Source organism: Mauremys reevesii, linkage group 22 (assembly GCF_016161935.1).
Source record: "Mauremys reevesii isolate NIE-2019 linkage group 22, ASM1616193v1, whole genome shotgun sequence".
NCBI lineage: Eukaryota > Metazoa > Chordata > Testudines > Geoemydidae > Mauremys > Mauremys reevesii.
Window position 1 is genome coordinate 18,259,696 of NC_052644.1, and position 27,978 is coordinate 18,287,673.

Here is a 27,978-nt window from a genome sequence, read left to right on the forward strand (position 1 = left end):
TGAAGGTTTCTAACCGTTAGAGGAGTGAAGTTCTGGAACAGCCTTCCAAGGGGAGCAGTGGGGGCAAAAGACATCTGGTTTCAAGACTAAGCTTGATAAGTTTATGGAGGGGATGGAATGATGGGATAGCCTAATTTTGGCAATTAATTGATCTTTGATTATTAGCAGTAAATATGCCCAGTGGCCTGTGATGGGATGTTAGATGTGGTGGGATCTGAGTTACTGTAGAGAATTCTTTCCTGGGTGCTGGCAGGTGAGTCTTGCCCACATGCTCAGGGTTTAACTGATCTCCATATTTGGGGTCGGGAAGGAATTTTCCTCCAGGGCAGATTGGCAGAGGCCCTGGACGTTTTTCGCCTTCCTCTGCAGCATGGGGCACGGGTCACTTGCTGGAGGATTCGCTGCAGCTTGAGGTCTTCAAACCACGATTTGAGGACTTCAGTAACTCAGACATAGGTTAGGGGTTTGTTACAGGAGTGGGTGGGTGAGATTCTGTGGCCTGCGTTGTGCAGGAGGTCAGACTAGATGATCATAATGGTCCCTTCTGACCTTAAAGTCTAGGAGTCTCTGAGGGCGGAGAGGCAGGGAATGATGTAAAAGCTGGTGTGTGCAGCTCTGAGCATTGCCAGCCATTGTGATGTCCTCCCTTATAGAGTCAGAGAACCACGGGGTGAGAAGGGACCGCAAGGGTCATCTAGTCTAACCCCCTTCCAAGAGGTGGGATTTGTTGTGTCTAAACCATCCAAGACAGATGGCTCCAGCCTCCTTCTGAAGGAGCTTCCAGGACCTCCCTAGGCATCTGTCCCATTGTCCTACTGTTCTTACGGTTAGGAAGTTTCTCCTGAGATTTAATTTAAATCTCAATTCTGAACCCATTGCATCTTGTCCTGTCCTTTGTTGTTCCAAGAGAGAACAACTGTTCTCCATCTTTTTATGGCAGCCTTTCAAGTATTTGAAGACCATTATCATGTCCCCCCTTTCCAGACTGAACATACCCAGGTCCTTCAGCCTTTGCTCATAGGGCTGGCATTCCATCCCTTTCAGCATTTTTGTTGCTTGCCTCTGGCTCCTTTCCAGTTTTCTACATCCTTCCTATACAGCGGTGACCAAATTTAAACCCAGGATCTCAGCTGAGGCCTGACCAGCGCCGTGTAGAGGGGTACTATCACCTCCTGGGACTTGCATGCTATGCCTCTGTTAATGCCACCCGAAATTGAATTTGCTTTTCTTGCAACAGCATCACATTGCTGATTCATGTTGAGGTTGGGATCCACCACAACTCCCAGATCCTTCTCAGCAGTGCTGCTGCCAAGCCAGTTATCCACCATTCTGTATTTGTGCGTTTGGTTTTTCTTCCCTAAGTGCAGCACCTTATATTTGCAGCAAAGAGTCTTGTGGCACCTTATAGACTAACAGACGTTTTGGAGCATGAGCTGTCGTGGGTGAATACCCACTTTGTCAGATGCAACGAAAGCTCATGCTCCAAAACGTCTGTTAGTCTATAAGGTGCCACAAGACTCTTTGCTGCTTTTACAGATCCAGACTAACATAGCTACCCCTCTGATACTTGACACCTTACATTTGTCTTTGCTGAATTTCCTTGTGTTGTCTATCGGCCAGTCCTCCAATTTATCAAGATCTCTTTGAATTTTAGCTCTCTCCTCAAAAGTGTTTGCAACCCCACTTATTCCACTAGGAGCCAGGGAAAATTGGAATTGCAGTGCTGGCTCATCCTGGATTTCTCCTCAAACTGGATATCCTCCGGTCTATTCTCAGCAGCAGAAGGAGGTGGGGTCATTTACAGAAGCAGATAGCTTTGTGCATCTTCATCTGCTGCAGTTATCCTCATTCTACTGTCTGCAGCAGAGGAGCAACGACAATTGTGTGTGTGTCGGGGGATCATATATAGAAACAGAGGTGCATAGCGTCCTCACGGGTAAGGTTAAGATTCTGTCACAAGTATTTAATAAAAGTCAGGGACCACCACTGCTCCAGCCCTGGGGTGCCGATCCCACCCCAGACACCACTGTTCTGGGGGCCCTGGGGCTGACAGCTGCTCCCGCTCAGCCCCAGAAGTAGTCACAGAGTTCCCAGAAAGTCTCAGAATCCATGGCCTCTGTGACAGAACGGTATCCTTATTCATGGGCTCTGAGGAGAGCTGGTTGGGACATTTTCAAGGAAAGATTTTGTTGTTTGAAAATGCCAGTTGGTCTGGGATGGGACCTCTGGTCAAAACCAGAGTAGGAGGGGGGAGGGGGAGTCATTCAAGTTCAGCCAATCGCCCAGATGTAAGAGCACCCCCGGCATAAGGGAGCCAAAATTCCAGCCCCGCCGTGTGTGAATGACTTGACTCCAGTCATCCCACCTAGCAGGCGAGTGCCCAAATCCTGGGCTACGGACTCCTTCTTTCCCTAACACCCAATGAACATTGAGCTATTTATACACAGCGGAACAGCTCCAAAGGGAGACGTGAAGACCAAGCCAGAGGCTGGCTCTGTAGTTCAGTGGTTAGAGCACAAGAGAGACTTGAACCTGGGTCTCCCATGTGCCACGTGAGCCCCATAACCACCTCTATTGACTATTCTGGGGTGGATCTCTCGTAAGTTTTTTTCCATACATTTTTTGGATAGGCCTCGCTTTTGTTCCAATGTGGAATGAAAAGAAATGCCAAAAGCTGGGTATTTTTGGTGAACTGTAGTTCTTGTTTTCCCGCCATCTCTAGCATCTCTAGCCACCCCCTTTTTCCTTCCTGCAGCAAGGGACCGATGCCGGCAGCCGGTGAGAACCAGACGGTGGTGAAAGAATTCGTCCTGGTCGGCTTCGCCAGCATCTCCAGTAGCCAGGGGCTGCTCTTTGCCTTGTTCCTGGCCATCTACGTGGTCACCCTAGCCGGCAACGGGATCATCATCACGCTCACCAGCACAGACCCCAGCCTGGACACCCCTATGTACTACTTCCTGCGCAATCTCTCAGTCATCGACATCTGCTACATCTCCAGCACGGTGCCGCAGCTCCTGGTGCACTTCCTGAGCCGCACCCACACCATCTCCATGCTGGCATGCGCCACCCAAAACTACGCCTTCTTTGCCTTCGGGGTGACTGAGTGCTTCCTGCTGGCCGTCATGTCCTACGACCGCTACGTCGCCATCTGCAACCCTTTGCACTACACCGTAGTGATGAGCCACCAGGCCTGTGCCAAGTTGGCAGCAGGGTCATGGGTCAGCGGTTTCCTCCACTCGGTGGTGCTGACGGTCTGCACTTTCCACGTGCCTTTCTGCGGGCCCAATCGTATCGACCACTTCTTCTGCGAGGCGCCCCAGGTGCTGAAGCTGGCCTGCGCCGACACCTACGTCAACGAGCTGGTCATCTTCGCCGTGGCCGTGCTGGTCCTCATCATTCCCCTCTCGCTGGTCTTCGTCTCCTACTCCCGTATTCTGGCCACCATCCTGCAGATGAGCACGGCCGCCGGGCGCCGCAAGACATTTTCCACCTGTGCCTCCCACCTGACTGTGGTCTCGCTCTTCTATGGGGCGGCCATATTTATGTACATGAGGCCCCGGTCCACCCACTCGCCCCAGCAGGACAGGATGATCTCCCTGTTCTATGCCGTCATCACGCCCATGGTCAACCCCATGATATACAGCCTCAGGAACAAGGAGGTGAAGGAAGCTGTGATGAGAGCCTGGGGCATGAAAGTATCATCCTAGCTCTGTCTGCGCTACCCTACCCTCAGTTCCCTTCTGGGTCTCCCAATAACTCAGTCGCAGCCCAGTACTTAAAGTTACATTCCCCTTTCTTGGGGTCTTATTTAATGAGTCTTTGCAAAGTACAGTCTCTTTGGTTATGTCTACACTGCAGCTGGAGGGAGCCTTTCAGCCCAAGAAGACAGACTTGGGCTAGCAGGGTTTGAGTTCGCGAGCTAAAAATAGCCACGTGGCCCTCTCAAGCCCACCCAAATGTTTGAAACAGCTAGTTTGTCCATTTTCTAAATGAAACATTTTCGATTTGTTTTTGTTTTGAAATGAGTTTTCGTTTCAAAATTTCCTTTAATTGTATTTTATTTTTAATTACAAACTTTTTGCAATGCTCACAATTGAAATCAAACTTTTTCACTCAACTTGAAATGACTTTTTTTAAATTTTCTATTTGCCAAAACATTTTGATTTCCATCTGAGCTGGGAATGAAACTCAGCTCTCAAGAGTCTATGTCTAGTGTGCTACCCATTAGACTGCACTCCCTCCCTGTAAACTCCTCCAACATTCCCATCACCCATTCCCAGCTGGAAAACCCACCTTACTTCCTAGTCTATATTTACTTGCAATTAGAGTATTCAGCCACTAGATGTTGCAGTGTCGTGCATAGCATTCCAGGCAGCATGTGGTTCCTAGTAAACAAGGGAGACCAAGCTGGGACTGGAGCTGAGTGGAGGCATCTGTTCATTTTCTTTAATAAATGCCTCCTGTTTAAAAGAGATTGTGATGTCATAATCCTGTATATCCCGACACCAGCCCACAGCACAGGACTGAGAAGACTGGGGCCTCCAGGGAAAGGAGAGAAGATGATACCTGAGGGTAGGCAGGGGTCATTCATGATTAGCCAGTTGGGGCGTAAGATGGGAGGAATGGGGATGATCTTTTCTCCCTACTAATGAGAAAATTGGAAGAACCATGGCTCATATTTCATACTGCGGTTCTCTGACGAGTCCACACTTGTTCTCCTCTCCTTGGTTCCCTCCTATGTATTAATTTAGCATGCTGCCTGCCGTGCACTGTGGGATGTCCTGGACACACCTCAACCATATAATACTGTTTAGCTAAACGAAAACACAAGGCCCAACAAGACCCCATTTCCCATGTCTCCTGGACACACGCTTCTCCAGCAGCAGGATCTGCTGGGATCTGGGCACCTAACTCAGGTTGGGCTCAGATCAGTGAAATCTGGATATTTTAGAAAGTTTTTGTAGTAGTACTAATCTTCGACTAAATGTGAAAAAAACAAAGGGATTTCACATTTTAGCTAAATATAAAACCTATGTAGTGAATCCTAAGGGTAAGTGGACAATAGGGACTGAGGAGATAGACTATGTTCAGCCAGGGGATTTTGAGAAGTATTTAGGAGCAAGAATAGATCCCTGGATAGGTGTAGGAGGTCCTTTACTTAAGGAGAAATTGAAGGAATGGCATGTGAGTTTAAGTAAGGCCCCCTTGAAACCAGCTCAAAAATTGTTGATTTTGCAGACATACATTTTACCGAGGTTATTTTATAATTTGCTTTTAATAGAACCCCCATTTAATCTTTTAGAAGATTTGGATATTTTAGTTAAGAAGATAGTTAAAGAAATTTTACACCTACCTCAATGAACTACTGATGGGTTATTTTATTCTAGGGGGAGAGATGGAGGTTTAGCTCTTACTAAATTTAGTATACAAATTCCTAATATGTTAGTGCGAAAATGGAGGAGACATATCGTCTCTAGAGACACCTGGATTGATTTGTCTTATCTATATGCTGGTGAAAATCTTATTGATAAAATGTTGGTACTTAGTGCAGCAATCCCTCATCCCAGGAAATGGAGAGAAGAGGAGTTTTTAAAATGGTCTGGGATGAGGTGCCAGGGAGTTGGGATACAATATTTTAGAAACGATATAATCAGTAACTCGATTTTTAAAAATTCAGATAAAATTAAGTCTTCTGCATACATAGCTGCACTGCAACTTAGACACCATCAGCTCAGGATTAAACAAAGACTGTGAATGGCTTGCCAACTACAGAACCAGTTTCTCCTCCCTTGGTTTTCACTCAACTGCTAGAACAGGGCCTCATCCTCCCTGATTGAACTAACCTCGTTATCTCTAGCTTGCTTCTTGCTTGCTTATATAAACCTGCCCCTGGAAATTTCCACTCTTGCATCCGAAGAAGTGGGTATTCACCCACGAAAGCTCATGCTGCAAAACGTCTGTTAGTCTATAAGGTGCCACAGGATTCTTTGCTGCTTCTGCAACTTAGAGCAAATATATATCCTATGAGAGAGACATTTGCAAGAGGGAGAGGAGGAGTAAATGCTCTTTGTAGATGGTGCGGTAAGGTTCGGGAGACAATTCCCCATATTTCTGGCCAATGTTATAAAACCAAGGAGATAAGAATAAAAAGACATAATAGAGAGGGTAGTTAAATTAGGGTGGAAAGTGATTGTAGAACCCCATTTGAGAAATGGTAAGGGAGAACTGAGGAAACCGAATATTGTATTTATAAAAGGAGATACGACAGTGGTGGTTGATGTCACAGTGCGATGGGAGGACAATGCTGGAAGTCTGGAGCAAGCTCACAGAGAGAAGGTGACCTATTACCTCGAGTTAGAGGATAAGATCAAAGAGTTGACGGGAGGTAAAAATATCCACTTCTTTGGGTTTGTAGTGAGAGTGGGTGGCAAGTGGAGTGAGGGAAATAATGATTTGTTAGAAATTTTAGGAATTGATAGAGGGAAGAATTTTAAAGCGAGTATATGTAGACTCGTTTTATATATCTTTAGGATCTGTACTGAAATTTCCCTGTAGGCCTGGCCCTCTGTGATTTTGTGGCTTTCTCTGGCAATTTATCATGGCTGATATAGGGCTGTGTTACTATGAAAATTGCAGTGTCGTGAATTGCCTCTAGATCTGTGTATTCGTCATGGCTTACAAGCCTGAAAAACACAACCTTCCCAGCCTGGAGACAACTGGGAATACTCACAGTGTCTGGTCAATAGATATGCTAAGGGAGTTTATAAACAGACTCCCCCACCGGGGGACATAGAGAGAACCACACAGGAAGTTTGGGTGAGGAAAGGCATGGACTGGCCAAGGACAAAGGAAGTAAGTTGATCTAGGGGAAAAAGGCTCAGGACAAACCCGGACAACATAGGAGCAGACCCAAGGGGACTCTGAGCCCAGCCCAAAGACTGTCCCGGAGTGGTGAGGAAACGGAGACAGGAGGCTCCCTGTCAGATTCATTCTGTGTATTTCTCATGTGACTAAGTGAAGAGTATCAATGCAATATTGCCAGCCCTCACAAATCTTCTCACGAGTGACAAGATTGCAGAGAGGGCTGAAATGGGGAAGTTGGGTTTGGGAGGGGCGGTACTGTGAAGGACTGAATCGGCGGGTGGAGGAGTGGGGGCTGGGTTGAGGAGAGCCTGAGAGGTTGAACTGAGGGCGGGGGGCTGGATGGGTGGAGTCTGGGGGAGTGGACTGAGGGGGAGCTGAACTGGGGGGGGGTGGCTGCGGGGCTGGACTACTGAAATCGGGGGGGCTGAACTGGGCTGGGGAGGCCTCAACTGAGGGGCCTGAATTGGGGGTGGGGGCTGAACTGAAGGGGAGCTGAACTGGGGGTGGTGGCTGTGGGAGGGGCTGTGGGATTGGATTAAAGGGAGCTGAATTGGTGTGGGGAAGAACTGGGAGGTGTGAGGTAAAGGACTGGACTGAGGGGGCTGGAAGTGGGAAGGTGGGAGGGCGTTGTTGGGGGGACAGGATCAGTAGCCGGGCAGAGGGAGGGGCAGACAGGAAGCCCTACACATAGGGGCTGGGAAGAGGATTCAAATGTCATAAGACAGGCCACACAAAAAACACAATATCTTTTTTTTAAAAAAAACCTTGATTTTTGGGCGGGGGCAAACTCCTGGTTTTGGGGGTCGGCCTTTGATTTTTTTTTATCGCTGGTGGTTGGCAACACTGTGACCATGAGTTCTCACCTGTGCAAAGTGTCTACCTGTGTTACACACGCATTTCCCACATGCCTCCTGAGAGCGTTAAACTGTAACCAGAAGGTGCACATCTTCAGTAGTGTTACCACCTTTCTAGGTTTTCCTGGGATTGTCTCTTCTTTTGAGGTAGCTGTCCTGGGAACCCTGCAAGGATGGTCAGTACACAATGCTGGCTGGCCAGTTTTATGGGTTCAGGGTCAGGCCAGATGTCCTGGGGGGGTTTGTGTCTCACCTGGGAGAGGAGGTGTTTCAGCTACTGAAATATCTTGGGATTCAGTGCTGGGCTTGGGGGTGTAGGGCAGGTGGGATGTGGGGAGCTACGTTTCCATGGAGGTGTAAGACTGGGAGTCAGTGCCCAGGAAATGTGCCAGAAAGAACCAGGAAAAAAATAATGCTCCAGCCTCCCATTAAATTTCCTTGTCCCCCAAATCTTGCGGCTTCTCATGAAATTTCCCTATGGACCTGCCTGCCAAATATTGAGTTGTCTCATTAAATTTCCGCCATAGACCTGTCCCCCAAATCTGGGGGCTTCCCATGAAATGTCACTGAGGGCCAGCTTGCCTTTATTATATTCACTGCCTTGCCTGTATTATATTCTGCCTTTACTATAGACTCATAGATTCATAGACTTTAAGGTCAGAAGGGACCATTATGATCATCTAGTCCAGAGGCTCTCAAACTTTACTGGTGACCCCTTTCACACAACAAGCCTCTGAGTGCGACCCCCCCCCTTATAAATTAAAAACACTTTTTTATATATTTAACACCATTATAAATGCTGGAGGCAAAGCAGGACTTGAGGTGGAGGTTGACAGCTTGCGAACCCCCCCATGTAATAACCTCCTGACCCCCTGAGGGGTCCCAACCCCCAGTTTGAGAACTCCTGGTCTAGTCTGACCTCCTGCACAACGCAGACCACAGAGTCTCACCCACCCACTCCTGTAACAAACCCCTAACCTACGTCTGAGTTATTGAAGTCCTCAAATCGTGGTTTAAAGACTTCAAGCAGTAATGCAAGACACTTCAGGCCTGTATCCTGTAAGAGATTGGCTGTAGGAGTTCGCATAAGGCTTGAAGTCTATGAAGTTTGTCACAGATAGATGATCTAAGATCACCCCTAAGTTTTGGAGAACTGGAACTAGAGTGTTGTGGAAACTGAAGGGGAAGTGCTTCCAGGCACTCTAGGAAAAAAGAGGAAGTAGGCAAAGCAAATTGCTTGTGACCTGAATCTGGTAGAATGATATTAAAAGTAGGGACCCCTCAGACATCAAATTCAAAGATAAGGTTCAGCATCCTTTTACACCAGGCTATGTCTAATGTACAAGGTTACTCTACTTCTAACATGTAAGTGGCGGGAAAGGCAGTAGGAAAAGGAGTGAGGATAACACGTTTAGGTGAAATTCAAGCATTTATATTGTTTTGTTACGTGCATGTTTGCATTGGCCAAATTGTGGCCACAGAACTTACTGGGTTCACATTTTCAGTTGTTAATGAACTTATTCTTTATTTAACTAACTGGTTGCTGTGCATCGTTATTCTATAATTAGATACATCCAATATTTTACTTTGAAAAATTAGGAACTATATTAGGAACCCTGATTTCCATTGTAAGTAGCAAAGTTTGCTACATTTTCCTTGTTAGAGGCTTCAATATTTCCTTAAAAGAATAATTCCTATATAAAGCAGAAAGATTATACATTCCTAGCTTCCCTTCCCACATTGGGGAAGTCTGGAATTGCAACTAACTTGATACCTATTTTGGAATAAGGATGCACAACAACCCTAGTGATGGCCAAACAGTTGTCCAAGCCAGCTTGGTAGAATGCCCAGATCTGGCGGGAACACTTATCCACCTACAATGCATCCCTGGGGATGTGCAGCTGTATCCAACTGCCAGGGTGCAGCTGCAGGCCGTCCTGCATGAAGAACGATGTCAAGTCGGCCCAGCTTCAAAGCTGGCCTATCCCATGATTTTGGGGCGTGACAAGTGGTGGTTCCATGAGGTGTTGCAAGAATGGAGCACCTGCCCCACATATGTGAGGAGAACGGAACCTGTGAAGAGAGGTTTACTGAGCTGCTGAAGACTTGAGGACCGAGGGGAAGGTCCCTCAGGCCATCCCGAAACACCAGCTCAAGACCACCCTGCTACAGGAATCTTGGAGGATGGCGATCCAGAATATCTGGACGTCGACAGGGACTTCCTGAAGGAACAGAGGGAAGCTCCGACTTTAAGCTGGGCTTAGGAACAAGTGGTCTACCCAGTCCAAGGGGAGGGTAACCCCCCACAGTTACCCAAGGGGCCCCAGTTCGAGGTCCAGGACAACCACCTCTACCAGATAGCTAAGGACCCCTATCATATAGGAACACATCTGGCAATTGTTAGTCCCGCAGAGGACTGAAGCTGGGAATGGGCGACACCTGATGATTACCTGTCCTGTTCATTCCCTCTGGGGCACCTGGCATTGGCTACTGTTGGAAGACAGGATACTGGGCTAGATGGACCTTTGGTCTGACCTAGTGTAGCCTTTCTTATGTTCCTATGTTTTGACAGGCCCTGTTGCATCTAGCCTACTCGGTGCCCTGGGTGGGACACTTGGGAAGGAAGAAAACTCTACAACAGGTGGTGCAAAGATTCTTTTGGCCCAACATACACCAGGGAGTCCAGGGCTACTCTGCCTCCTGTCCAGAATGCCAGAGAGCTGGACCAAAGGGGATACCTAGGGCTCCCCTGATACCACTCCCCATGGTTGGGGTGTCTTTTGAACATATTAGCATGGACCTAGTGGGGCCCTTCAAGAAAAACGGGTCAGGTTACCATTACATCCTTGTAGTTGTAGACTATACAACCAGGTATCCCCAGGCCATCCCTCTATGAACAGCAACAGCCCCCACCATCACCACCAAGCTCCTGAAGACCGTTGCCAGGGTCAGAATACCTCGGTAGACACTGGCCAACCAGACAACTAATCTGTCACCAATTTTTATATACATAAAAATTATTGCCTCAACAATGGGGGTATTATTGCCTTAACAATGGGGGTATATATGTCTGTCCTGCACAAAATACCGGGATAAAGTCTTGTTAAATATTTGTCTTGGATTTTGCTCTTGTACAATTTGTGTCATTCAGGTATTTTATCTTCACTCCTTAAATTGTTTACCCCTCAGGTATGTAAAAGCACTTGGTTTTATACAAGGTAATAGATCATTGTCATTGTACAACGGACCCTGTAAGTTGTTTGCCACTTGAAATCAGGAAACACGATGGAAACAAACTTTCCATGACGCCACAGGTTTTCAGGGATAGTGAAAGGAATTATCAAATGAAAAGTCGGTAAATGCCCATAACGTCGAAGTTCCACAATGTTGTATTAAGAAAGAGACATGTCCTTACAGGTACTCAACAATGATGCAAGACCTTCAGAGAAGACCCAAGCCAAAACCGGCTCACAGCACCATGTAGCTGACAGCATTGTTCCTCCTCTGCAGCAGCCCAGATGTGCTGGCAGTTGGGTCGGTGAACCATCTGGGCAACTAAAGGCAGACTCGCAAACTCCAGTATTTGATTGCCATGTGAAGGAAGCTGAGAAAATGGACTTTTGTGTAGAACTCCAGATGTCTGTAAGAACACGCTTTAGTGCACTGGTGTCATCCTCAGAGCAGTAGGCTCTTGTCCTCTAGATGACAGTATTTGGGGAAGACTAATAATCAAACATGGGAGAGCGTTGCATTTATTGCCTAATAGAACTAACAATGTCAATTTGTATGTAGCCCAAGGTCCAGCTGTGCACTGCAAACTGTGGCATGTTGGGAGAACTTCCTGGTTCCTTCCAGGATGTACCCCCTGCCCTGCCAGCTGGAAGAGTCAGCACTGATGGAGCTGGGAGCACCAGGCAGGCAGGCAGAGAGGAGGCTACTGGATTATCATCTTGTGTTTCTTTACAGAATAAAACCTTGTTCCCGGTGTTTTGCCTGAGTGGGTCTGGTCTGAGGTTGATACAGGCCGACACACACCACAGAGCACATGGAGGCCCAGTTTCCCAAAGTTGTGTAAAAAGTCACAAGACAGATTTCCCATCTCTGGAACAGCCTCATACTGGGAACAAGAGTGCAGGGCCAGCTTTAGGAAGTGCGCGGCCCGATTCGAACAGTTTCGACGAGGCCCCGGCAGGAATGACTAAAAAAAACCAAAACACACACATGTAAAAAAACACGCGGGGCTTGTACTCACCAGGCGGTGCTCCGAGTCTTCGGCGGCACTTCAGCAGTGGGTCCTTCACTTGCTCCAGGTCTTTGGCAGCACTGAAGGACCCACCGCCGAAGACCCAGAGCAAGCGAAGGACCCGCCACCAAAGTGCTGCCGAAGATCCGAAGTGCCGCCAGGTGAGTAAAAATTTTAAAAGTGCCTATAGCCAGGGAAGGGATTCTCACTGGGCACGGGGCCCTCTTAGGCGCGGGGCCCAATTCGGGGGAATTGGTGGAATAGGCCTAACGCCGGCCCTGCAAGAGTGGGGCTAGATATATATGGATTAGAAGAAAAAATATGTCTTTAAAAGGGGCAGATTGTAAAGGGCACACAGTGAAAGTGTCACCCTCTGCTATAAGTTAGCGGATGTAACCACGTCACCTTTAGTAACCTGGGAAAAGGTCTGTCTTCCAAACAATAACTGCAGGGTGGGAGGTGGCCACATCAGGTGTAGTAACGTGTACAGGACGTCGTCAATCAGTTCTGCATTCAGTATATGTGTTAAGCATTATCACAATCGGCGTTAGGCCATAGCCTATAATGTTAGCACTGGGAAAGGGCTTACTTTTCAATCCAGGATTAGCAGTTGCTAAATTGTGTTGTTTTTAAAACCTGGATCAGGAAAAGCCACTCGTTCAGTTTTGTCAGTGGCACCAGGAGCAACTCAGCTACAGGGTCTGTGACACTGCAGATGCTCGTTGTTTAACTAAGGTGACATCACAGCAAATCCTTGCATGTCCCTGTCAAGAAGCAGAGCGGCCTCGCTCCAAGCTTGATGGGGAGGAACCATCCCAAGACCCCCCAGTTGGCGGAGGCAAGCCAGCCCCACTCCCTGTTCAGTGTGGGGCAGGGGCTGGGGCGTGTTCACACCTTGGGCCCTTTATTGCATCTCCATGAACACAACAGGGTGCAGAGCAATTTAGCCTCTGGTGCTTCTGGGCCCCCCCATGGTGGATGTTTGGGGGAAACCGGATGTGGGGAGCTAAGAGTTTGAGGGAAGTAGGTTGGGAAGTGTCGGGAGGGGGGCTGAGGAGAGAAGAGCCAGGATGGAGTTAGAGAGCAGCCAGGCTCCCCTCAGAAGGTCAGAGCCAAGGGGCAGGATTTTTGGGGGGGGGTGAGGAGTGAGGGGGGAGCCGGTGCCCCCAAGCTCCCCCTGGGCTCCCATTTCTACCCCCAGCAGCCTCCCCTTTCATTGCCCCCTGCTCAGCCCCCTCCCCAGCTCCAGCCCCCTCAACCTCAGGGTCCCCCATTTTTCTGTCCCCTCAGTCCCTCCCCCACATCCCTCCTGCCCCACATTCAGTGCCCCGTAATGCCCCCAAACCCACAGTCACTCCTCCCTGCCCCTATAGAGAGTCCAGGGGCAGGATTGTTCCCCACCCCCAGGCTGAGGTGTCGACCATCTTAGCCTAGGGGCAGCATAGCAGCCTTGCAAGGGCTGCAGGGGGCGACGGGGCAGCCATGTTAACTGAGGGCAGCTGGGGTCCTTTCCCTCAGGGAGCAAAGGGAGATGGTGGCCATGGCTAGTGGGGGGCTGGCTGTGACGGGGGACAGGTCGGAGATGCTGGGGGGTGGGGCGGGAAGGGGCCAGTGGTCTGTGAGGGGACACAGGCCAGGGGGCAGAATGGGGGGAGGAGAGGTGTGGGGTGACACAGGCTAAGCTGGGAGACTAGGGGGGAGGGATAGCTCAGTGGTTTGAGCATTGGCCTGTTAAACCCAGGGTTGTGAGTTCAGTACTTGAGGGGCCATTTAGGGATCTGGGGCAAAAATCAGTACTTGGTCCTGCTAGTGAAGGCAGGGGGCTGGACTCGATGACCTTTCAAGGTCCCTTACAGTTCTAGGAGATTGGTATATCTCCAATTATTAAATTAAAACAGAGTTGGGCCAGGTGGGGAGGTCAGGCCACCAGCGGGGAATGACCCTGCTTCACAATGAATCTGCTGTCAATCTCCAACCTGCTTAGGGGGCTGGGGGCAAAGGCTCCTGGGGGGCTGGTGAGCAGGGGGGTCAGGGCCCTGGCATGAGGGGGCTGATTGAAGGAGGCTCATAGGGACCCATCGACCAGGAAGCTGAAGCACGTTTCATGCAGCCCCGGCCTGGCCCTGTGCTGATGGGGGGCACCGGAAGTCCTAGCCCCAGCTCTAACCACTAGTCCCCACTCTCCTGCCAGAGCTCAGAACAGAGTCAAACCTTCCTGACCCCCAGCTTCCTCCAGCCAATGGAGTATAAACAAAGCCTGTGTCACCTCCCTCTCTAGGGGCCTGGCCACATAACCACTGACAGTGTCTCCTCCAGCTTGGGGGCAGGGTCTCTGCAGGGGCATTGGAAGGTCCCTGGGTCTCTCCCAGCTGGGGGCACGAGAGGAAATTTCTCTTACTCCAGTTTTCCTTTAAACCTGATTTAATTAATTCACACACTGAGAAAAGCCCCTTAGAACCAGGCGTTACAGTGTAAAGCCGCCATCACCACTCAATTATGGTGCAAGAGGCAGCAAACCCAGGTGCTCCCCATTGTGCCCCCTCTTCACACAGTGCCACGGCCGGTGTTGCATCCAGGCAGGTTTACAGGCTGAGCGGGAAGGCCACAGAGTCAAACCCTCCAGCACCAGGAAATGCCTCAGTTACAGTTTCCTGAACAACCTTAACTCTGCCCCCTCACACACATGCATTACGACACCATCCTTTAATTGCATGATCATGTATTAATTTTACCTACATGGGTCACCAGTGAGCTTTGATTCCAAAATGTAAGAAAGGACAGAATGGGAAGGGGAAATCTGCATGGAAATTGTGATCAGCTGAAGAGTGAAGACTAGACTCTGAGGTCTCCTGGCTCCCAGGGTGACCTGTCCCCGCTCCCCTCAGACATGAACAAGCTGCGAGCTGCATCATGCTTGGCCAGGCTGAAGGTCTCAGGGTTTCCTCAGTTTTGCAGGGCCTGCTGCTTACGTTGGCTGCATTAGATTTTGCCTGCAGATTAGAGACAAGGTGTGATGGACGCAGGAAGAGACGAGACATCGTCAACTTCCTCTAGCTGCAGCCACCAGCTGAGTTCCTTATTTGGAGCTCGGTGGAGCTGGGCACTGGGGTGTTGGTGGCAGCACTGAGAGGCCCCCTCACTGCCCCATCATGGTATCTGCTCTCACCGTCCTCTTCCTCGGTGAGTATTAGAGACAGCCAGGGCGTGTGCCCATGAAGGGGAGGGTCTGAGACCCGGGCGTGTGCCCATGGTGGGAATCTGAGACCAGGGCACGTGCTCATGTGGGGGGGGGGAGATCTAAGACCAGGACGTGTGCCCATGGGGGTGGGGATCTGAGACCAGGGCATGTGCCCATGGTAGGGATTTAAAGCCAGAGTGTAGGATCCAGTTGCTCTGGGATCTGGTCCCTAACAAGCCGTCTACTCCCCAGGCTGCTGGCTGGCCAGGCGGAGTGAGGTGTCGGGAGGTGAGTTTCTGTGTTGCTCAACGCTAAGTGTTAAGGATGCAGGGGAAGGTGGAGGAGAAAAGAGCAGCTGAGCTCTGAACTTTCCCCCAAAACTCAGTCAGGGGTGATTCTGGATTGAGCCCAGGGGACTGAGATCAGAACCCTGCCCTGCCCCCAAAGTACTCAGGGGTGACTCCAGATTGAGCCCAGGGGACTGAGATCAGAACCCAGCCCTGCCCCCAATGTACTCAGGGGTGACTCCAGATTGACCCTGGGTGGCTGAGATCAGAACCCGGCTCACAGGTTCCCTGTGGATGCAGTGAAGTGTCTGTTACCCTGGTGCTGGGCGCTAAGGGCAGGTTACAGACACACGAGGAGGGGTTTGTGTCTCCCCATCTCACTCCTGTTTGTGTGTACACAGAGCTCCCTGTGCCCGGACCCTCCATCTCCGTCAGCCCCAGCAGGGTGATCACTGTGGGGGGAGCTGTCACCATCCGCTGTCAGTGTCGGTGCAAGGCCAGGAGGTTATTTCTGTATAAAGATGGAATCCAAATCGGGGAGCTGGATGCTGGGGACCGGGGTGAATTCACCATCCCCAGCACCAGACACGGAGACGGAGGGGCCTACAGCTGCAGATCTCGCTCCAGATCAGAGCCACCCAACTGGTCGGATCCCAGTGATTACGTGTGGATCGTTATAGCAGGTGAGGGGCTCGGGGAGTGGGAACAGAGGGCTGGGGGTGGGCCGGGGGTTCCCAGCTGCTGTAGATTCAGGGCTGACATGGGGGGGAATCCCTGCCCCTGGGGGTCCTTAGGGTGTCACTTACTTGCCTGTGCCTCCATTTCCCCTTGTATGAATCATCCTCTCTGCACCGTGTGTCTGGTTAGAGTCAGGTTCGGCTTTAGGGTGGGGGCTCTTTCTCACTGTGCCTTTGAAGCCCGCAGCACCTCTGACTCCCAAGCCCCCCCCCAGTTCTAACCACTAGACACCACTCCCTTCCCAGAGCCAGGGATAGAACCCAGGCATCCTGGCTCCCAGGCTGGGGCGGGACCATTAAGTGGATAGACAGGTACAGAGGGTGCTCTGGATTTAGGTCCTCAGGCAGTGTTGGTCGTAGCACCCAAGACTCTCTGGGATCTCGGAGAGGTTCCTCTGGCTGGTTTTCTCCCAGGGGCCCCATCTCTGGGACGTGCGGTGAGGACGAGGTGCAGTGACTGTGCCGGGGTCTGTCTCACGGCCTGTCTCCTTCTCATGGCAGAGCTCAGCTCCCCCAAACCCTCCATCTCCCTGAGCCCCCGCGGGGGAGTTGCCCTGGGGGGAACCGTGACCATCCGGTGTGAGTGTCGATGCCAGAAAGCAAAGGGCCTCATGTATAAACTTGGAAACCCGGACGTACTGCGCTGGGCAGTGACTGCTGGGGACGTGGTTGTGTTTACTATCCGCAACGTGAGCCGGAGAGACACAGGGAGCTACAGCTGCCAATATGGCACCAAATCAGACCCGCCCGTCTGGTCGCATCCCAGCGACCCCGTGGAGCTGGTGGTGGCAGGTGAGGGGCCGGCTCAGTATCTCCGCTCTGTGACAGGGGTCCCGGGGTGGGTCTATGGAACCGCTGGACTCTCTGTCCCACCAACCTGGGGTTTCCCTCGCAACTGTGATGCTGATGTCAAGCTACAAACTCTGGCAGGTCCTGCACTTACCCAGCCATCCGCAGCCAGGGACACACCCATCGGAGAGACATGAACGATCTCCCAGCCTCTCGCAGACCATTAATAGGGACGCGCCAGCCAAGTCCCTCCCAGATCCACAGCCTGGTACCATCCTGTGCTGGTCAGAAGCCTGAGCAGTGTCTGTTCATTACCCAGTCCGGCCCTCCCTCGCTGGGGAGAGGACACACACCAGCCTTTGCATCCTGAGCTGAGATTTCCCAGGCACTTCAGCCAAAACACACTGTTTGAAGTCAAATAGAAACCAGATTTATTAACTCCAGAGAGATGGAGTTGAAGTGATTCTAACTAGCTAGCGTAGAGATCGGAGTCAGTTACTTAGTAAACAAAAATAAACTGGTTTCAGAGTAGCAGCCTTGTTAGTCTGTATCCGCAAAAAGAACAGGAGGACTTGTGGCACCTTAGAGACTAACAAATTTATTTCAGCATAAGCTTTCGTGGGTTACAGCCCACTTCATCGGATGCATAGAATGGAACATATAGTGAGGAGATATATACACATACAGAGAACATGAAAAGGTGGGAGTTGCCCAACCAACTCTAAGCAGCTAATTAATTAAGATGAACTGTTGTCAGCAGGAGAAAAAAAAACTTTTGTAGTGATAATCAAGATAGCCCATTTAAGACAGTTTGACAAGAAGCTGTGAGGATATTTAACATGGGGAAATAGATTCAATGTGTGTAATGGCTCAGCCATCCCCAGTCTCTATTTAAGCTTAAATTGATTGTATCTAGTTTGCATATCAATTCAAGTTCAGCAGTTTCTCCTTGGAGTCTGTTTCGGAAGCTTTTCTGTTGCAAAATTGCCACCTTTAAATCTGTTACTGAATGGCCAGGGAGATTGAAGTGTTCTCCTACTGGTTTTTGGATTTTATGATTCCTGATGTCAGATTTGTGTCCACTTATTCTTTTGCATAGAAACTGTCCGGTTTGGCCAGTGTACATGGCAGAGGGGCATTGCTGGCACATGATGGCATCTATCACATTGGTAGATGTGCAGGTGAATGAGCCCCGGATGGCATGGCTGATGTGATTAGGTCCTATGATGGTGTCACTTGAATAGATATGTGGACAGAGTTGGCATCGGGCTTTGTTGCAAGGATAGGTTCCCGGGTTAGTGTTTTTGTTCTAAGTTGAGAGATGCTGCGGGGGGTGGAGGGAGGAGAAGAAGGGGCCAATGGTCTAAGATACAACCGCATTTGCTCCAATCCCTCAGACAGACAAACGCCAGGTCATGGGGCGAGCAGCCCAATCGCTGAGTCACCGTTTCAGCCCCTTCCCGCCCCAGGCCTGGGTGCTGGTTCCGTCCCCTCCCCCATCCCAGCCGAAGCTCGTTTTAATCCCACAGAGGGAACCAACCCAGCTGGGCCCGAGCAGCCGGATCCCCCCACAACGGAGCCGGAGGGAGAAGGTGAGTGGGAGAAATGGAGCAATTCATCCCCCAGGGAACAGGGCTCTCAGCTCAGATGCCCATGGGGCTGTTCAGGGTGTTTGGAGGGGGATGGTCCCTGCAGACAGAACTGTTGGATTCAGGTCATCTACACAGAGGATGATGGATAGATCCATGGGGACCTAGGGCCACCGGTCTGTGGGACTGTGGGTCTGTGGGAACGTAGGGTGGTGGACAGACGGGAGTGTGTCTGGTGAGGGATAGGAAGATGGACTAAGACCTTGTCTACATGAAAACTGGACCCAAAATGATGAATCCCGTGTGGTTCCCAACCCCCACTGGTGATCTCAGAGCGAGTCTGGGCTGTGGGAATTCGCACCCCCGGTTTGATATAGACACATTGTGCAGACGAGCTCCCCTCTAGCTCTATAAACACAGGTGTCCTCCTCTGAAATAGGAACAGCCGCACCCAGAGCTGCTCCACAGTGACTCCAGGTGTGAATGGCACCTGGCTGGGGCAGGGACCGTCTCTGTGTCCTGTGTCCATACAGCTCCTAGCACATGGGGCCCAGGACAGGGGTTCCTGGTACTTAATACTAGTCATTAATGGTTGCAGTTCCAGTTTTTGTGGAGCCAGGCAGGGGCTGTATCTGTGCTGAGGGTCTCGCTGGGACGATCCTCCTCTCCTGCGATCCCTGGGGCTCTGAGCCAGCCCATCTCACTCCTGTTTGTGTGTGAATGCAGAGCTCCCTGCGCCCAGACTCTTAATCTCCGTCAGCCCCAGCAGAGTGATCGTCCCGGGGGCAGCTGTCACCATCCGCTGTCAGTGTGCATGCGAGGCCAGGAGGTTATTTCTGTATAAAGATGGAATCCAAATCTGGGAGCTGAATGCTGCTGCGGACGGGGGTGAATTCACCATCCCCAGCGCCAGACGCGGAGACGGAGGGTTCTACAGCTGCAGATTTCGCTCCAGATCGGAGCCGCCCAACTGGTTGTATCCCAGTGATTATGTGCGGATCATTGTAGCAGGTGAGGGGCCCGGGTAGTGCAGATGGAATAACGGGGGGGTTCCCAGCCACTCTAGATTCAGGGCTGACATGGAGGGAATCCCTGCCCCGGGGATCCTGGGGGTGTCACTTACTTGCCTGTGCCTCCATTTCCCCTTATATGAATCATCCTCCCTGCACCTTGTGTCTGGTTGGAGAGTCAGGGTTGGCTTTAGGGTGGGGGCTTTTTCTCACTGTGCCTGTGCAGCCCCCAGCACCTCTGACTCCCAGGCCCCCCCAGCTCTAACCACTAGATGCCACTCCCTTCCCAGAGCCAAGGATAGAACCCAGGCGTCCTGGCTCACAACTGGGGGGTGGTGTAGAAAAACAGCTAGCCAAAAACTCCAAAGGTAATAACAAAGTGTTTTTTAAGTACATCAGAAGCAGGAAGCCTGCGAACAACCAGTGCATCCCCTGGATGATTGAAATACAAAAGGAGCGCTTAAAGACGATAAAGTCATTGCGGAGAAACTAAATGAATTCTTTGCTTCAGTCTTCAAGGCTGAGGATGTTCGGGAGTGTAAATGGGTTGGGACTCACCACCTGGCGCTTCCTCCTGGTGACTTTGGGAATTAACTCTTTCCAGTGGAGCACCTTCTCCTGGTGGTGTCCTGTCTGTCGTTCTGTCCTCTGTTGTTGTCTCTGGACCCACGTTGCTGTGTGCTCGGCGGCATCCTCTTCAAGGCCACTGCCCTCCGGCAGTGCCCCTTAGTCCATCTGCACCCCCTTCCGGGGGTTGGTGATCAGCAGTCCCACACCCCAGTCACTATGTCCAACCGCCCTCTGAGTCCAATCCCTCTTGTCAGGGTTCTGACATAGCAATATGGCCGCTCCCTACGGCCAATGGCTGGATGCACTGCAAGGAGTGAAGGGGGGACCCAGGCCCGCCCTCTACTCTGGGTCCCGGCCCAGGGACCCTCTAGCGTCAGCCTCGCTGTCCTTCTCTCCCCTTCCGCTGTCTGTTTCCCTGGGCCGCTTCCTCTACGGCCCCTTGCACCCGCTAGGCCCTTCCCTTCAGGGCCTGGAGCCTGGCAGGCTACGGGTTCAAGCTCCCTAGCCTCTGCGAGCCTGGCCAGCACTGCGCTGTCTGTGGTGCTAGTCTCCTCCCTTGGAGACTGACCTTCCCCTGTTGAAGGTCTGGGACAGACTCCCTGCTCTTGCTCTGGGCAGGCTTTATATACCTCTGAGCCTGGCCCTGATTGGCTGTCTCTAAACTGGGCCCTGACTGGCTCACAATAAGCCCCTCTCTGATTGGCTCACAATAAGCCCTGTCTGCGCAGGCACCCTGGCCTGCTGCAGCCCATTCTCACAGGGAGTGGGGCAGTCCGCCCCACTACAGGGAGATTCCCAACCCTGAGCCATCCTTTGTAGGTGACAAATCTGAGGAACTGTCACAGATTGAAGTGTCACTAGAGGAGGTCTTGGAATTAATTGATAAACTTAACATTAACAAGTCACCGGGACCAGATGGCATTCACCCAAGAGTTCTGAAAGAACTCAAATGTGAAGTTGCAGAACTATTAACTATGGTTTGTAACCTATCCTTTAAATCGGCTTCTGTACCGAATGATTGGAAGTTAGCTAATGTAACGCCAATATTTAAAAGGGGCTCTAGAGGTGATCCCGGCAATTACAGACTGGTAATTAGTCGAATCAATAGTAAAGAATAAAATTATACACATAGAAGAACATAAATTGTTGGGCAAAAGTCAACATGGTTTCTGTAAAGAGAAATCGTGTCTTACTAATCTATTAGAGTTCTTTGAAGGGGTCAACAAACATGCGGACAAGGGGGATCCAGAGGACATAGTGTACTTAGATTTCCAAAAAGCCTTTGACAAGGTCCCTCACCAAAGGTTCTTATGTAAATTAAGTTGTCATGGGATAAAAGGGAAGATCCTTTCATGGATTGAGAACAGGTTAAAAGACAGGGAACAACGGGTAGGAATTAATGGTAAATTCTCAGAATGGAGAGGGGTAACTAGTGATGTTCCCCAAGGGTCAGTCCTAGGACCAATCCTATTCAACTTATTCATAAATGATCTGGAAAAAGGGGTAAACAGTGAGGTGGCAAAGTTTTCAGCTGATACTACACTGCTTGAGATAGTTAAGACCAAAGCAGACTGTGAAGAATTTCAAAAAGATCTCACAAAACTAAGTGATTGGGCAACAAAATGGCAAATGAAATTTAATGTGGATAAATGTAAAGTAATGCACATTGGAAAAAATAACCCCAACTATACATACAATATGATGGGAGCTAATTTAGCTACAACTAATCAGGAAAGAGATCTTGGAGTCACCGTGGATAGTTCTCTGAAGATGTCCACGCAGTGTGCAGAGGAGGTCAAAAAAGCAAACAGGATGTTAGGAATCCTTTAAAAAAGGGATAGAGAATAAGATGGAGAATATCTTATTGCATTTATATAAATCCATGGTGCGCCCACATCTCGAATACTGCGTACAGATGTGGTCTCCTCATCTCAAAAAAGATATACTGTTTGTCAGAGGGCGGAGGTGGATGGCAGGAGAGAGATCACTTGTCAATTGCCCTGTTCTGTTCATTCCCTCTGGGGCACCTGGCATTGGCCACTGTCGGTAGACAGGATACTGGGCTAGATGGACCTTTGGTCTGACCCAGTATGGCCGCTCTTATGTTCTTATATTCTTGACAGGTACAGAGGGGTGCTCTGGGTTTAGGTTCTCAGGCAGTGTTGGTCGTAGCTCCCAGCAATCTCTGGGATCTCGGAGAGGTTTCTCTGGCTGGATTTTCTTTCAGGGGCCCCATGTCTGGGGCCATATGGTGAGGACGGGGCACAGTGACTGTGCCGGGGTCTGTCTCACGGCCTGTCTCCTTCTCACTGCAGAGTTCAGCTACCCCAAACCCTCCATCTCCCTGCGCACCAGCGGGGGAGTCGCCCTGGGGGGAACCGTGACCATCCGGTGTGAGTGCCGATGCCAGAATGCGACGGTCATCATGTATAAACTTGGAAACCCAGACGTACAGCGCTGGGCAGTGACTGCTGGGGGCATGGCTGAGTTTACCATTGACAATGTGAGCTGGAGAGACACAGGGAGCTACAGCTGCCAATATGGCACCAAATCAGACCCACCCATCTGGTCGCATCCCAGCGACCCCGTGGAGCTGGTGGTAGCAGGTGAGGGGCCGGCTCAGTATCTCCGCTCTGTGACAGGGGTCCCGGGGTGGGTCTGTGGAACCGCAGGACTCTCTGTCCCACCAACCTGGGGTTTCCCTCACAACTGTGATGCTGATGTCAAGCTACAAACTCTGGCAGGTCCTGCACTTACCCAGCCATCCGCAGCCAGGGACACACCCATCGGAGAGACATGAACGATCTCCCAGCCTCTCACGGACCATTAATAGGGACGCGCCAGCCAAGTCCCTCCCAGATCCCCAGCCTGGTACCATCCTGTGCTGGTCAGAAGCCTGAGCAGTGTCTGTTCATTACCCAGTCCAGCCCTCCCTCGATGGGCAGAGGACACGCACCAGCCTTTGTAACCTGAGCTGAGATTTCCCAGGCACTTCAGCCAAAACACACTGTTTGAGGTCAAATAGAAACCAGATTTATTAACTCCAGAGAGATGGAGTTGAAGTGATTATAACTAGCTAGTGTAGAGATCGGAGTCAGTTATTTAAGAAACAAAAATAAACTGACAGTCTGAGTGCTACAAACTAACCAGGATTTGAATCAAGCAGCATCTCCCCCTGGTAGCTGGTACACAGAGATCACAGATCTTCAGTACACAGACTGGAACTGCCTTCTGGCCTGGACCACCCTCCCCAGCTCAAAGTCTTTGTCCTCCAGACGTGTTTCCAGGTGCTGAGTTTTGGGGGGGAGTGTGGCGAAAGGATGTTGTCACTTCCCCTCTTTATAGCTTCTTCCAGCTTACTGGGACGATCTTTTGCTAGCGGTGGGTCGAGCAGCCTCCATTGTCTGGACCAGGGGTTGGCAACCTTTCAGAAGTGCTGTGCCGAGTCTTTATTTATTCACTCCAATTTAAGGTTTCGCGTGCCAGTAATACATCAGGCGCCAGCCTGAATCCCTGGGTCCCGTCCTCTCCCTCAGCCCAGGGAAAAGCCCCCCATTGCCGGTTGGCGGGAGGAGAGTTTCCTCGTATAACTAACCCCAGACACCAGGGCTCCAGCTTTCTCAGCACCCCTGCCTCTGCTCCTGACAGTCGCTGTTTCTATTCCCACAGGGGGAACCGACCCAACTCAGCCGGGAACGGCGCCGACTCCCACCCGCCCAGTCAGCGTGGGGCCAGGTACCAGGACTGGGGGCAGGAAATCGCCATCAGCACCCCCAGAAACAGGTTTGTGCTTCCAAAGGAGCCACAAAGGGCTGGCTGCGTGGGACAGGGGCAGATCCCCATAGCAAATGTCCCATCTGCACTGAGACCCCTCTGGCTCATTTCATATGCTGGGGGGGGTCTCACTGGACAGCTGCCAGATTGGCTTGGTGGGGGCAGAGCCTGGCAGAGCTTCCTCTCAATGCACAGCCCCACCCCTTGGGCCCCACAGACTGGGATGCTGTGCTGCCCCCTGGCACCACAAAGCCACCCACGTGGGGCACAGCTCGGTGCGTATCCCCCTGGGAGAATGGGGACGAAGAGCCGGGGATCATGGTCCCGTGTATCCGGTCTGTCTGGCTGCGACTGCAGACAGGCTGGGGGAACGGCTCAGAAGCAGGGATCCCCCTTCGCAGGGGTGCTGCCCAGCAGGGCGTTAACCCTGGAACCTGTCAGTTCACACCTGAACCCACACATTCAGAGTGACACGTTGTTGACTCTGGAACCTAACAGTGGCTGTTGCGATGACAGCACCATTACGTCTACCCGGCTGATTGCTTCAGAGGGGCGTGGTTCTCCCAATGATCTCCCAGCACAAGGGTGTTTCCATTTTGGTGATTAGACAGTTGGTGACCCTATCTGGGGGCAGCTGGGACTTTCAGTGGTCATGGGGGGTACCCTGGAGCTCCCTGCAAAGCAGTCAGGGGCGGCCAGCATGGGAGGCGGGATACCGGGCTAGATGGGCCCATTGGCCAGAGCTGGTATGGCCAGGCCTGGCTAGTGCCATAGTACTGGGGATGGGGAGGAGAGTTTCCCCATATAACTAACCCCAGACACCAGGGCTCCAGCTTTCTCAGCACCCCTGCCTCTGTTCCTGACAGTCACTGATTCTATTCCCACAGGGGGAACTGACCCAACTCAGCTGGGAACGGCGCCGGCTCCCACCCGCCCAGTCAGCGTGGGGCCAGGTACCAGGACTGGGGGCAGGAAATCGCCATCAGCACCCCCAGAAACAGGTTTGTGCTTCCGAAGGAGCCACAAAGGGCTGGCTGCGTGGGACAGGGGCAGATCCCCATGGCAAATGTCCCATCTGCACTGAGACCCCTCTGGCTCATTTCATATGCTGGGGGGTGGTCACTGGACAGCTGCCAGATTGGCTTGGTGGGGGCAGAGCCTGGCAGAGCTTCCTCTCAATGCACAGCCCCACTCCTTGGGCCCCACAGACTGGGATGCTGTGCTGCCTCCTGGCACCACAAAGCCACCCACGTGGGGCACAGCTCGGTGCGTATCCCCCTGGGAGAATGGGGACGGACAGCCGGGGATCATGGTCCCGTGTATCCGGTCTGTCTGGCTGCGACTGCAGACAGGCTGGGGGAACGGCTCAGAAGCAGGGATCCCCTTTCGCAGGGGTGCTGCCCAGCAGGGCGTTAACCCTGGAACCTGTCAGTTCACACCTGAACCCACACATTCAGAGTGACACGTTGTTGACTCTGGAACCTAACAGTGGCTATTGCGATGACAGCACCATTACGTCTACCACGGCTGATTGCTTCAGAGGGGCGTGGTTCTCCCAATGATCTCCCAGCACAAGGGTGTTTCCATTTTGGTGATTAGACAGTTGGTGACCCTATCTGGGGGCAGCTGGGGCTTTCAGTGGTCATGGGGGGGTACCCTGGAGCTCCCTGCAAAGCAGTCAGGGGCGGCCAGCATGGGAGGCGGGATACCGGGTTAGATGGGCCCATTGGCCAGAGCTGGTATGGCCAGGCCTGGCTAGTGCCATAGTACTGGGGATGGGGGCGGGAAGGCTGGAAATGCCTTAGACAGACAGACAGACGCTGGGACCAGTCAGCCTGGGCAGGGCCGGCTCCAGAGCCCAGCGGGGCAAGCAGCCGCGTGGGGCGGCCCTTTCCCGGGGGGGTGGCAGGCTGGGCCGGTGGACCTGCCGCAGCCATGCCTGCGGGAGGTCCACTGGAGCCCCGGGAGCAGCGGACCTGCCGCAGTCATGCCCGCGGGAGGTCCGCTGCTCCCGCAGCTCGGGGGCGCCTCCCGGGCATGACTGCTTGGGGCGGCCAAATTTGTAGAGCCGCCCCTGAGCCTGGGTCAGAGCCAGTGTCCACCTAGAGCAGTCTCCAGTCGCTGTGGATGGGTGGATATAGAGGGGTGTCTGTGTGTGTGGGGGGGATAGATGGATAGACACAGGCAGGAGCAGCAGAAGTGACCTAAAAGTGTGTATGTCGAGGTGGGGGGCACAAGTCCCTGAACCATGGCCCCACCCTCCAGCATCGCACCGGTCCTGAGGCCCCGCCCTCATGCCGCCCCTTTCCCTAAAATCCTGCCCCCCATCATCTCTTCCCCAAGGACCCCTTTCTGTGCTGCCTCTTCCCACCAAGACCCTGCCCCCCCACTCGCTCCTCTCTGCCCCCTCCCACCCCCCACCCCGTTATGGTGCCCCAGGAGAGAGCGGGGTGGGTGCAGATAGATTAGATAGAAGGAGTGGATGGGCATATGGGGCTGTGGTGGTTTTCTGCTGTGGGGAGCAGAAAGAGGGTGGGAGGCCCTGTTCATCCAACTGGATAGTGACCCCTGACCCCACCCCCTGAGATCAGCTGCTGACGACCCCTCTGCCTTTGTCACCCCCAGATTACACCCATGGCAACATCATCCGTCTGGCCCTGGGCGCCGGGGTCCTGCTGGCTCTGGCGCTGATCCTGGCCAAGGCTGCCCCAGGATGGAGATGGGGCAGATGCTAGGTGAGGTGACCCCCACACACACGATTCCCCCCACTCCAGCCTGGCTGCCCCAGCATGCGGTAAGGGCAGTGGGGTCACCGTCACCCCGAGCGACATGACGCCACGTTGTCAGGACAGAGCCAGAAGGACCAGTGCTGAGCCGGCCCCGCTGAGCGGCACCCAGGGGTCTGGATGGGCCTAGCTCGGCATGGGGCTGGGGGAGGAGCTGTGTCAGGGCCTCCATCTGGGGGTGGTGGAAATGGCTAACGGCAGAGGGATGGGGAGCCTGTGCCACAGGGTGCCCTCGGGGAGAGCTCCGGGCCCTACAAGGCGGCTGGAGCCATGGGGACACGGGGCACCCTAGGGGCCACGGCTTGTGGGCAGCACCCCCCATATTCATGGCCTCCAGGACACAGCCACGTTGGAGAGGACGTTGGCTCGACCCCCCCCCAGCCTGAGCCGCCTGGGGGTCGTTCGCACTGTTGTGGCTGCTGAGTCTGCGAAGTGGCCCGGCTGCGAGCTCACACGTAAAACCCACGGGCAAGTTCCCCAGCTGTGCCAAGGCCCCGAGAACCAGGGGAAACTGGGGACGACGCTCAACGTTGTAACCCGCTGAGAGAACCAGCTGGGTTGGTCTGACCCAAAAACCCCGCTGGCTACAGCCCCACGACTGCGCTGAGGGAAAACAGAAGCTTGAACCAAGAGTTAATAGCCCCAAATTGGCGGGAGGGACTTTGGGCCTAACTGGGGGGCAAAATAATGAGGGGGCGGGACTAGGCTGCCCACTTTTCCCCTCGATGGGTTCGTTAAAAGGAGACATTGGTAAAAACCCCACCATGGACCCAACTCTCTCTCTCCTCCCCCATCCCACCTTGCGTCCCAGCTGAGCTTGTCTCATCTTCATCTTCCCCCAGCTCATCCCCGGACTCCCCAGCGCTGCAGCCCGTCTCGACGCGTCTAAAGGACTTTCACCCTGCGAGGTTGGAGCTGGCCGGCCTGGCTCTTGCTTAAGGACCTTCGTTTTCCCCTCTGCGAGCTGGAAGTCGTCCCGTTGCCGTGCCCTGCAGCCCCCAGCCCCCAGCGCGGATAGCTGATTAGCAGCGCCCCAAAGGCCCTGGAGATCCTTTCCCCTTCCCTGGTTGTGCTGTTTTCCTCCGGGCTGTGTCTTTCCTCCTCTCCGAGCTCACGCTCCTGGCTTTCCATCGGATGCTGCAGTCGGGTGTATGGCACCCTCCCACCTGCCCTGCCTAAGGGGACCAGACCCAATGCGGGGCCATCCCTGCCTGGATTGTCACCATCCACGGTCCGAGCAGCTGGGGTCGGGGTCGCCTTGCAGCCAATGCAGCCGCTTGTCACTAACCCGCGTCCA

At 52.4% G+C, this 27,978-nt stretch overlaps 2 protein-coding genes and 1 long non-coding RNA gene across 3 annotated transcripts; all 3 read left to right on the forward strand.

Annotated features, from left to right (window-relative positions):
- Positions 1-268: 268 nt before the first annotated feature.
- Positions 269-3,707, forward strand: LOC120388870 (olfactory receptor 5V1-like). The gene is made up of 2 exons (XM_039510963.1): positions 269-277; positions 2,784-3,707. Exons 1-2 carry the CDS (start codon positions 269-271, stop codon positions 3,705-3,707), a joined length of 933 nt encoding a protein of 310 aa, XP_039366897.1.
- An 11,403-nt stretch (positions 3,708-15,110) lies between these two features.
- Positions 15,111-23,099, forward strand: LOC120388871 (leukocyte immunoglobulin-like receptor subfamily A member 2). Its single transcript, XM_039510965.1, has 7 exons — positions 15,111-15,141; positions 15,828-16,109; positions 16,665-16,955; positions 18,422-18,544; positions 19,268-19,552; positions 22,437-22,727; positions 23,044-23,099. Exons 1-7 carry the CDS (start codon positions 15,111-15,113, stop codon positions 23,097-23,099), a joined length of 1,359 nt encoding a protein of 452 aa, XP_039366899.1.
- A 703-nt stretch (positions 23,100-23,802) lies between these two features.
- On the forward strand, positions 23,803-27,978 carry LOC120388170. Its single transcript, XR_005590511.1, has 4 exons — positions 23,803-23,904; positions 24,783-24,896; positions 26,521-26,630; positions 27,524-27,978. It is a non-coding gene; the product is annotated as an uncharacterized LOC120388170 (long non-coding RNA).